Below are 12,740 nucleotides of genomic sequence, written 5' to 3'. Positions count from 1 at the left end.
TAGCATTGATTTATAATCAAGATACAGGAGATTGCCAAGAACTTGATTACTGAGGAACAACACACACAATATCAGAATCAAAAGACTTACATTATATTTATTTTTTTCATTGCTTTCTACAAGTAATCAATAATCCATGAAAGTGTTAAACCACGAAGGCCATGTCTCTGTAACATATAAACCAAATTCCCTTGGTGATTCAACGGCATTTATTCATTATCATATAATTATTACCTATTTATTTAGAACATTTTCTTATAACAACTTCAAAACTTATCAAGAAATACATGATTAGTCTTATCAGTGGTCTTCTGAATACATCATGCCAGTCCTCCTGTGTTTAATCATTGTCAAAAGAATGAAATATTTTGAGCTGATTCTTTTCTATACATCATAATCCATCTCGTTAGGTGTTTTTTTTTTTCATATTTTCTGCTGGATACTGTAAAATGGTAAATATAGATAGATGGTTAGATATATCATGATATAAAATCCAATTATCAAAATATTTTACATTATCTTTAGATAATGTATTTGTGCGATCTATTCGGGAAAAAAATCCAAAAGAATCTTGTAAACTTAATTTCTTGACATGCTTGAGATATCCAATTAAGAAAGTCTTCAAAACCATACAAACACATAATTTCTGTTACGTCTGCCAGTTCTGCGATGATTTGACTTGGTCAATCTGCCTCCTGATCAAATTCAAATTCAAACTTCTAGTTTTACTTCTTTCAACAGAATGTACAAAATACGGAAAAAACTCACGCAGTACAAAATTGCGTGCATTCTACATGATACACAGGTAGGAAGGGATGCCTGTAGTCATTGCAAAATGAGGCATTATTTATAAAAACATATGAATACATTCTGTGGAAAAAATGGAGTGTATAAAGATCCAAAAGATTAGGGTTCGATTCCCGAATCTAAAGGAGCAATGTTGTGTGTAAGTATATAACTGTCCCCTCTTTGCATATGGAAAAATTAAACAAACAAACTTGGTAACCTATATAAGATTGTAAGTACTGTTGGTACAATTGTCAAATTTTGTTACACGTTATACTTGTGTTGAAAAGAATGCCCAATTTAAAATTTAACTGAACTGTCAAATGTTGGCGTTGTATATACCATTGTCAAAAGGCTGCAAATAATCGATATTGATTGGAATATGAGGACTATGCGTATGTCTATGTGGACTACGATTAGTTAAAAGTAAAAGAAGTAGAGAAAGAGGGTAGAAAAGGAAAGGTCTTTAGCCTAAAACATATAATGCGGATGCCAGGAATTCCATGTTGTAGATTCGTGGGACGCAAGACACGTTTACACTGACAGAGATGACACATTCATTCAAACTCAAACGTAGGGTCTTCTGCTGTCATCTTTTCATTGTAAAATTTATCAAACATCTCGTTCTGAGCCACGGTGAAGCGATCCTTCCACTGACCAGCATAGCCTGCAAGAATAATGAAATACAATTATTTGTCAACAGTGAATTCCAAAGGGCATGAGTGATTTACAAATGGCAGGATTTGAGGAATTTTGAACTCATATAATTAATAACAAGACTAGAAAACTTCGAAACTTGAAAGGTGATGATAAATCTAAGTGAAAATGTGAATAAAAGTACGATAGAAATATACAGGAGAAGAAAGAGCATCGGAAATGAGAAACGGCAGTTATGTGGGTCCTGGCTTACCTTTGCCCAAGAACGGTAAAGTTTTGATCTGTTCAAAGAAGTCCTTGTTGCCTTCTTTTGCGCCAGCCCCACCGGTCGCGTACGTCTTACTCATTCCTTTGAACGAGCTGTGCTCTACAACCTTCTGAAGTTCCTCGGTGGTCAGGTCAACGCCGATATGCGCGGCCACGTCTCGAACACTGCCCACTGGATCCTATTTGTGAAATGAACACACTGCTGCGTAACCTTAAGGCTGCGTTCACATAGAAGTATTCGGTATTCGGTATTCGCTATTCGCTATTCGCTATTCGGGCACCGAGTACACCATCACCCGTACCGTCAACTCACCATCCCATGCAGTGAGGATTTCTTCCTCCTACATCCCAGCAAATCTTATTAACAATTTCTAAACTGCATCAGAATGTCAGTCTACATGCTTATTTTTGCTAAAGGGCAAATCCAGACCAAAAGTGTCATTATTTCATAAACGAGAGACGGTATACGCTGCAAGAAAATCGAGCAAGCTCGACTCCCACTTTGCTATACTATTCGCAGCTATTCGGTACTTTCGAATAGTGCCCTCCTATGTGAACCGGTGTGAGGAAATCCTATCGTTCGATTCAAACTATTCGCGTGCCCTCGAAAAACGAGCCCGAATACCCGAATAGTATACTTCTATGTGAACGCAGCCTTATGTCGTTATTATTGTTTGTCTGTTAATCAAATATACATTACAGAAATTCATTTTAAAGCATCTGTGAAGTTTGTGAATAGAATATATATGTTCAATGAACAGAGGAAAGTTACGATAAGAGATGAGGAAGTTTCGTGACAGGCATTGAAAAGTTGAACGTTTCTAGTAGGCCGTTATCCTTTTACTTCGAGATTAACTGCATGCACCATCAAGCAATCAGAAATGACAGGTAAATTGAAAACCGCCACAGCGGTAAGAAATATTTTAGGGGAGGGTACAAGCTGAAATTGGTACCTCGTCACCTTTTCGTTTGAACATTTACGCCAGACACTTATGCCTACAGTTGGGTAGTGAAGGACATCTAAACATCTCGTCCTTGGTTGAGAACAAGAAGGAAGATTTGAACCACGACATCCTGCTTTAAAGTCCAGAATATCATACTTATACCTCACTGCATACTTCCTCTCGCTAGTGATCTACTGTATCTGCATATATCTATGCCAACGCAGTCAAAATTTCTGTTATTAACTTTACTAATATCCGTATAGGAAAGAGGTTGTCCTAAGTTTCCATTCCACTTCAGGGAGATCCTAATTCTTTAAGAATTAACGAAACATGGTAATGATAGAGGTGCTGTGTTTTTTTTTTACTGCTTACTTTTTTCATACTCTCATAGAAGAAAAATGCTGCGTTTTTCTTTCCCCTGATTTTCCAGAATTCCCTGACGTGATCACGCCAAGGTCCGTATATGCCCTCTGCATCACAAGACAGAAGAAATTGAAGAGACATCAGGAATAATTAGTGCTTTCTGAAACTTAACGAAATGAAAATAAGATAAAGTAATGATCTCGCGGATAAAGGGAGTGGTATATAAACGTTCAACATGTATTCCTGTTGTCATTATTATGATTATATTTTGTCTTGATAAACACGTTTAAGATAATTATTTTTATTAACATTATGAATGTGATATCAGATTTGTCGATATAATATGAAGAGCTTTCAACCAAAAGGCGCCAAATCCATTGAAAATGATGGATTTCGCGCCTTTTGGTAGCAAGCTCTTTATATCATCTATCAGTATAAGGAACTGACTGTGGTTGAAGGCTGGTGTAAATTTCATTACACTGTAGCCACAGAAATGACATATCAACCATGTTCAAACTTACTATACTACAATTACGGTTGCAATTACGGTTGCAATATTGTTGTGGCTTAATTGTTTAAATATTGTTTTCTCAGTATCAACACTTGAGAAAGAGCGCGTCGCTCGAAAATTTGTGTGCAAAATTAAACTGTATCATTTTTCAATAGATCTAGCGCCTTTTCGAAGCAAGGTCTTCATATATAATTATATATGCATCGGCTTCCGTCTTATAGTCTTAACTGCGGAATAATGGTAAGACAGTTTGATCAAAGAAAGATTTGAATTAGATTAAGGTTTGCAAGCGGGTGGAGGGCGAGTGAAGATGAAAGTAACGCATACAAAATTGTTTTTAACAGAGGGATAACATAAGTTTCTAAAATAATTAGTCACAAAGACTGATTCTTATCACCATCACGCAGTGACAAACTTAGTTGCAGTGTTATGCGATCATGGATATTTAGATTCGATTCGATTCGATTCAATTAGATCCATTTTCTTTTCATGCTTTTTCCTACAAAACATAAAGGTATAAGGTATAACATAACGTAAAGTAATTACGAATGATCGCAGGCGTAAACTAGACTGTGAAAAAAAATAAAGAAAAGAAATTATTGTTAATGAGTACAGATGATACGAAGGGAGATGGCGATAACTAAGGATATGGTCAAAGAGCACCAGTAACATTGGGTGCCATCTTACAAGGTCACTTGGGACTATACACTTACTATCTTCCAGAAATGAACCCAGCAAGGGCTCCCAGCTAAAGTCCGGTGGCTTGGTCTCAACTCTCATTGCCATGTTGTACAGCGAGTTTAGGGCATCCTTGGGGTTGCGACCCACGTAAATAACCTGTGAATGACAACAAAAAGCGTCAGAAGATTTATTCTGCAACATTTGAAACTTCAGGGATGATCATGATCATAAAATGAATGTTTTTTGATAAGCATAGCATTTCTTGTATTTTTTTTTTATTCATTGTTCCATATGTCACAGTTCATACAATTTTACATTACATTTGTTTTCAAAAGAAAAGTACAACAAAAATAGTCAATGTAAGATGAACATAAACAAATGTATATAAACAGATTTGATGACGTGTAATATAATGATAGGTTTACCTGGTCAATTTAATTCTTTTGTCACTCAAGTTCTTATTCCGAGCTTTCAATTTCACGCATTTCGCGCTCACAGCGCTGAATCAGCAATCATCTTCAAAATCCGGTCATTCGAATTCATCTCTCGGAGCATTCAAATTCACATCGGAGCATTGAAATTAGCTGTCGGATCATTCAAATTCACTGTCGGAGCATTCAAAATCACTATTGGAACATTCAAATTTAAGAGAGGAGCACGGATTTCAGCAATGAGCATTCAAATTCATGTCAAGCTGGCGACGGAATCTTGTCGGTTATTCAAATTCATGAATAGGCAACCATGTTCCAAATAAGTGCATTCAATTTATAAGAAGTCCTGGCTTTAGTTAGTTTGGGACCGTGTATGTGTGTCTTTTCGTTAAGCTTTGAATATATTGGGATCTATGATGAAGGTTATTAAACCAGTATAGAGGTCCACCTGTTCATTGAAAAATATCAACTCGGGCTTCACGAAAAGGAATAGACAGGCACACGTCCCTCGGATAGGACATAAAATGGAGGTCCCATGTGTGAGAGAGTCACAACTCATGCACGATCCCACTTCATTTATTCATCGCAAAGAGCAGAGTGTTTAACCCGGTGAAGTGCTCCCACCTTATATCCAACTGGACCCCATAGAAAACCAGCTATCGCAAGCTATCGCAGCCATCTTCTTAGATGGAAAATGAAACAAACAAACAAACAAACAAACAAAAGCAAACATTAAGCCATGTATATGCCTACATACGCGCATGATACGTAAGGTTGGTTGACACCTTTGGAAAAAAAAAACAATTTCGACTAGGCCTACATTGAAACAATGCATTGCAATGGTTGCATTTTGAAATTGAACGCCCAATCGTGAATTTGATTTCACGAAAACGATATACAAGTGTATAATGCCCATAAATGAAATTCATCGCTCGGATTCTGAACGTGAATGTCCGAATATATTCGCGTGCGTGCGCTGTGTGAATTTGAATGCACGTTGAATTAATTTGAATGACAAAAGCATGAAATTGACCGGGAACACCTATATCAAGAACCTGATTAAAAGCAGAAGTTTGTAGAATGTAGGCTCTAAAATAATGATTGGTAATCTAAGAGTTTAGTAGAACATTTTAACGGCTAAAGATAAGGGAATATACGAGAACGAAAAATGTCGATGATAAAATAGAATTGCTCTAATACAGTGTACATTATTAGCCTAAGGTACGAATGTTTAGTCACAATTTTGTAAATAGATTTCGTCACCCGATTGGGAGTTCATTGTGAGTGCACGAAGATATTTCCATTGATCAGGGTAGGACAATTAAACATAACAATTTAAGAAATTGACTTTAAATTGCACTTTAAGGACCTCAGGAAGCTTGATTGGATCAGAACAGAATCTAATCAAATGCCAAAATCAAGGGTATTTGTTGGTATAAGAAGTTCAGTGGTTGACCATTTTCATTCCCTTCTTTACTTGATTAAATGACACCATATCGTATAAACTCATTCCCTAATTCATACACTACAATGATAATGATAACATCATATCGTATAAACTCATTCCCTAATTTATACACTACAATGATAATGATAATTACAAAAATGATAATGACAATATCTATAATAAAAACAACAACAACAATGATAATAACACGCTTTTTCACTTTATAGGATCACGCCAATCCACCAGTACCCTTTCTTTGAATTTGTATGTGTTTTTGATGAGCAATGCTTGATGAGAGGCTCAGCTTTCTAATTGACAGACTGATGGACTTGCTCTGACGTACCCTCCCTCTTTCTTCCAGCTTTGGCGGTAGGAAACGGAGAGGAAGGTGGGTAATGATGACACGAGGGGACGGCGCCTTCGCAATCTTATCCGCAAAGGGAGAAAGGTCCAAAGGATTCTTGAGCTCTTCCTCGCGGGTAGCCGGCATCTTTTGCGTCATGTCGATCGTCTCCACGGCGCCGATGGCGAGTGACCGGTTGATCTTTTCTGGCACCCCTCTGGCGAGGATCAGACCTACAATCTCAAACATCCAGTGAGTTCCTTTGAAAGGATGCACAAATGAATGAATGTCAAATTGACAATATGAACCGCTTTGAATCATGTTGATTTTTCATGGATATAAACTATATGGAACAGATGCTGAAAAGGGGAATTCACAGGAATGACAGAAATGTGCGTTTAATGTAATATTCTGAATTAAAATATCACACACACACACACACACACACACACATGCATTGTGTAATACCGGATACTCATTGAAAAGGATAGTAAACACTAATTGTTCAAATTCAAATATTTCATACACACCAGGGAATCAAATGAATTGAATATCGCGAATTAAAGGAACTCTTATTGTCTTTTATATTTGGTAAGATAAATAAAGGGGGCTTTTACGTCTGAATAGTCAAACAAGGTTTTCTATATATATATATATATATATATATATATATATATATATATGTACGCGTAGATATATGCAAGAGCTTGCTCCCATAGGCGCTAAATCCATGGAAAATGATGGATTTAGCGTCTTTTGGAAGCAAGCTCTTCATTTACTATTTCTCAGCTAGTCTTGGCTGGCTGGCACCAATCTAGACACATGGGCCCGAATTCACGAAGGTGGTACAAATGTAACCATGGTTTAAACCATGGACAAAAACCATGGAGCGCCAAGTGTCGCACGGAATATTTCGTTACGAAATTGGTCATTTCGTCGAGAAAATGACCTCTTCGTTAACGAAATTATCATTTCGTGGACGAAATATTCATTTAGTTACAAAATGTTGTCATTTCGTTACAAAATAATCATTTTCTCGACGAAATTGCCAATTTCGTAACGAAATATACCGTGCGACACTTGGCACTCCATGGTTTTTGCCCATGGTTTAAACCATGGTTTCATTTATACCACCTTCGTGAATTCGGGCCATGAAACTCTTCACAAGAATCGTGTAAGGAGTTTAGATGGAGCGCAATTTATTCTAAAAAATCGTATACCTGATTTTGGATAGGTGCACAGCCAGATATCGTCGGAGCGCACTTCAAAAGTCTGCATTGCTTCAATACTGGAGTCCAGCACAACATTAGGAAGCACTATACCCTTGTACATGTGCACACCAGAGGCATAGGAAGGCTCTTTTCCTTCCATACTGGCCAATGTCTTTCAGTCCTGTATCACGCAAATTGAAAATGATAGAGAGCATGTTGAAAATGATTGCGAACGTCGGGAACGTATACATTACAATAATCCGTATTCATATTTATTACATCATTGTAACCAATCTCGTGTTTATCTCTCATTGTAGATATATGTACTTTACAGGGCACTAACCTGAAAATCACCTGGGGTCTTTAATATTGTTTTTAAAGCTCGGTGATCCATGTCAACAAAAGATACAGCTTTCACATTGGGCGCGGGTCAGAAAAAACCCCAAAACAAAACAGTGTGTGTGTGTGTGTGTCAGTCTGTCTGTCTGTGTCTGTGTGCGCGCCCAATGTGAAAGCTGTATCTTTTGTTGACATGGATCAACGAGCTTACACAAATTAATGAATTTGGTATCATTGTCTTCTGCGGAAGATTCTTTTTCTAATGACGTCAAAAAATATATCACTTTTAGAACGCAAAATACTGAAAATCCACCGTTCCGCTTTTTTGGGACACCCGGTATATATATATATATATGTATTATGCATTTAATTATATATTATTATTAATATGACACATATACGATAGAGAGATGCATTAACTGTAAATTTCAAATTTTCGGCGGCCTCCCCCTTTGTTAGGGATGAAACTGCCAAGTTATCTTTACAGTGAAGATAAACATGTTGATATCATTTTAAATCAACACTTACCTTAATTGTCGGAATATCAATATCTTAAAAATCCCCGCATTTATGAAAGGTGACATTACAGAAAAAAATAAAATGTAGGAAATTTATTATTGAATTTGAGGTGCACTGAACATTCTGCATACACACGAACTATAACATCACCAGCTGATGCAGGTTAATCTGATAATGTAGTGAATACACAATCAAGCAGTTCATTCTGAAAGGTGACATCATTCTAGTTTCCATTCCATATCCCCAAGGAGCTTCATTCCTGCTAAAACTCGATGAGTATACTATCCTGGCCAATAGGAACTCAAGAAAATGCGTTATCCCGAAAGTTCGTGCAATAGCGATGAAAAACACCAAACGTGTACCAAACCTACAAGCGCAATCGAGCAAAACGTTACCATGCTAAAGCTCCTTTCGGCACCTATACGAGTTTCATATCATCCGTATCAAGAGCATGAAATACAGATTTTACAACAGTCCAAAGGGTATGGATCACATTATATACATACATTATACACATAATCTGAAGAGAAGCTGAATTTGATCTTATGATCGTCATGATCCTAGTTTTAACGAAGATAAACAAATTCCTGAAAAATGGATTGGTATGTGGTATGTAACACGGTAAATGAGGGACTTCTTGACGAGGTGAAAAAAGTGACAAAATGCTGCTTAATTTCTGCCATAAAAGTTCGTCACATTGCTGTCTCTACGAACAGTGTTCCTTGTCCACCATGTTGTCATACAAACAACTGAAGTACCTCTCAACTTTACAGCAACTCCCATTGATAGTGTAGAAATGGCTAAATACATAGCATGCGATTCTTTTCAGCTATACAGCGGTTTGAACTTACCCGTTGAAAGCATATAAAAAGGGAAGAAGGATAATTGGATAAAAAGATGGGACCAAAATAAGAGAGAATTAAAAGGGGTAAGTTTACATGTAAGCGCAAGCGTGCGCAAGCCAAAAGCTCTGACCTGATATAGCATTTATTCCTACCTTTCTGCCCGTCCGACAAGTATGCGTTGTTTAATCCGATTATACGTTGGCTTTTTTTTTTAGACTTGAGATTTATCTCCTAAAAGGCATATTATGAGTATGCTATTCTCTCATTAAATGTCCTGAAGCTTACCTGTTGATGCGAATGACTTCGTGTGTTCCACTTTTGCGAATGCTTGTACAGTATATCTATACAAATGGGTTGAACACGAACTGCTCGCATTCTAAAGGAGTGCTTGGTCAAGGTCCAGTTTCTTCCACATTGCACCACGACAATGATATTTCATATTTGGAAGGAGTGTTTCGCCGTCTTACAATGTCCATTTCATTGTTAGCTTTATCGTTTGCGGTCTACTTTATATAGATTTCATAATACTGAAGAATTTTCGAGGTAGGCTGGTATGCTTCATGGTCCCCTTTGATAAGCAAATTTACTAATCTTCATGTAGGCCTACTGTGGCTCAGCATCACACACCCCTCACTCTGTGAAAGTATGGTACGATAGAAACTAATCGCTATGAAAATATACCAAAATAATTCTGGCCACGGACTTCCATATTCTTATCATTATATATAATACGGATACAGTGCCATATCAAACAGTACATACTTTAAGACGACCCATGGTGGCATTTTTTTTTACTGCTCGGATGTATATCTGGACATTAAATATCAATGTAATACCATACATACATACATACATACATACATACATACATACATACATTTATTCAAGCATATACACACACACACTTTTTGTTTTTAGATAATCTTTATTTGATTTCAGAAGTTCACATGATAAAAAGTTCATCCCGAATGTATGCAAACAATACAAAGTCGGCCATCATTGACATGATCAATCAACAGAAAAACAATCAATCGGTACGAGATCTTTTCTAGCAAACCACGCTAATATCTCTATCAAAAAAAAAAAAAATATGGTGATAGAGAATCTTTCTGCCTTATTCATCACCTTCAATTCGTTATTTGAGATAAATAAAAGCAAAAACTCATGACATGAATTTTGAAGTATCGGAAAATATTGAGATATAGGGATATCTTTTATTTCTTCTTTTTTTTTAATATATATTCCATGATGAACTTTATTTCAGATTTAGAGACAGAGAATTCGGGACGTCTTTCCCGTGATGTTCTAATGATTTTTTGGCTATGATGACTCTAGGGTTTTCGAGATTACAATTTGATGATCGACGAGCTGGGCATGAATGAAGTGCAGGGTATGCGGTGAAAAAAACCCCACCAAAACAACACCGAACATTTCTAGGAAGAGGTTGAATGTGTATATATGTATATATATATATATTTTTTTTTTCTGCATAGAGACTGAAGTCCGAAAAGTCTGTTTATCATTAACTTTCAGTATTTTCAATTGATAAAATGTGGGACCGGATGGGAATAGACAAAAGTGACTAATCCCACAATACGTTTTTGAAGAATGAAAATATAATCTATTCTACTTGAGCCACAGTTTCCCCATGCAATATCCCAGTTTGTTATAGTACAGTCAGAGCATATGAAATAATACGGGAATTTTGAAATGTGAGGGGTTTTTTAATATAGAATTCTCATTGCTTTGAATAAGATGTGTGAATATTGTGAATATGATCATTACACGTCGTTACACGCCTAAAATTTGCTGAATTTCACTTTAATCAAAGGCATTCTATCAATATATGCATTATAATAAACATTATTATCAATTTGTGAAAAACTATGTTTAAAAGGTATACAATTTCGGACAATGTATTGCATGCAAACCATTGAGAAACTTTATCTGTTTGCATTTATGTAAAATATCAATCAGCGTTTTAAGGTCCTCATGGGGATTAATAGTGTTAATATTATTGGCAATATAAATTAAGAGTGCTGGAGGACTTTAAGATATCATTGATATATATAGGATACAGGAGAGGATCCAAGAATTGATCTCTATAAAATACACACAAACACACACACACACACACACACACACACACACACACACACACACAATATTAGACTTCTGAGATTCGGAAGATTTGAATAAGACATATTACTTTATACAAGATAATTATTCAATAATTCATGAAAGTGTTAAATCACGAATGCCATATCTTTGCAACACTAAATTAAACAAAAATTCCCCATGGTGATCCAACGGTATCTATGACATATCATTTATCCATTTAGAAAATTGTTAATATAATAACTTCAAGAATTATCAAGAAATACATCCTAGGTCTTATCAGCGGTCCTCTGAAGATATACATCGTGCCAGTCCTGCTGTGCTAAATCATTGTCAAAAGAATGAAACACTTTATCTGATTCTTGTCTATACATAATCCATCTCGTTTGAGATGTGTTTTTCACATTTTCTGCTGGATACTGTAAATTAGTAGAATATACCTGTAGGTAGGTGGTTAGATATATCATAATATCAAATCCAATAATCAAAATCTTTTACATTATCTTTAGATACTATTTGTGCTATCTATTTGGAAGAAAAATATCCAAAGGAATCTTGGATGTGTGAGATATTTCTGTAAGATCATCAATGTGAGAATGAAAAGCATAAGACAAAAGGGTAGTTTGCGTTATGTTGTAATCTCTATGACATAAACTTAATTTCTTGAGATATCCTTTTTAGAAATTCTTCAAAACTATAAACAAACATAGTAGTTCTGTTACTTCAATCAATTCTGTGATGATTTGACTCGGTTATTCTGCCTCCTGATCAAGTTCAAATTCAAATTCAAATTTTTACTTTTTACTTCTTTCAACAAAGTGTAGAAAAACACGTAAATTTAACATGCATTTAATGATACACAGATAGTATAAGAATAACATGTTCATGTCTATAGTCATTTCAAAATGAGGCAATATTTATAAAAGCATATTTATACATTCTTTGAAAAAAAAAAGGAGTTTATAAAGATCTAAAACATCCGGGTTCGATTCCCGAATTTGAAGGAGCATTTACGTGTAAGCATACCGTCCCATCTAGTACGAGGCAAAACGCTTTATCCCTCGGATAGAATATATAGAATGGAGGTGCCGTGTGTGTGAGAAAGTCACAACTCATGCATGTAAAAGATCCTGCTCCATTCATTTGTCGCAAAGAGCAGGGGGCATAACACGGGTAAGTTGCCCTGCCTCACAGGAGACCAGCCAGTGCAGCTGACTAGGGGCTATCCAGCCATCTTCTAAGAGGGAAAAATTAAACAAACTTGGTGGCCTATATAAG

At 36.1% G+C, this 12,740-nt stretch overlaps 1 protein-coding gene across 1 annotated transcript; it reads right to left on the bottom strand.

Moving 5' to 3' along the window:
- Nucleotides 1-1,343: 1,343 nt before the first annotated feature.
- LOC140240732 (sulfotransferase 1A1-like) lies at nt 1,344-7,801 on the bottom strand. The gene is made up of 6 exons (XM_072320496.1): nt 7,651-7,801; nt 6,431-6,690; nt 4,242-4,365; nt 3,027-3,124; nt 1,697-1,889; nt 1,344-1,453 (listed from the first exon to the last, which is right to left on the bottom strand). Exons 1-6 carry the CDS (start codon nt 7,799-7,801, stop codon nt 1,344-1,346), a joined length of 936 nt encoding a protein of 311 aa, XP_072176597.1.
- Between the last annotated feature and the right edge of the window lie 4,939 nt (nt 7,802-12,740).

This window comes from Diadema setosum, chromosome 17 (assembly GCF_964275005.1).
Source record: "Diadema setosum chromosome 17, eeDiaSeto1, whole genome shotgun sequence".
NCBI lineage: Eukaryota > Metazoa > Echinodermata > Echinoidea > Diadematoida > Diadematidae > Diadema > Diadema setosum.
This window is presented reverse-complemented; position numbering and strand designations above follow the sequence as displayed.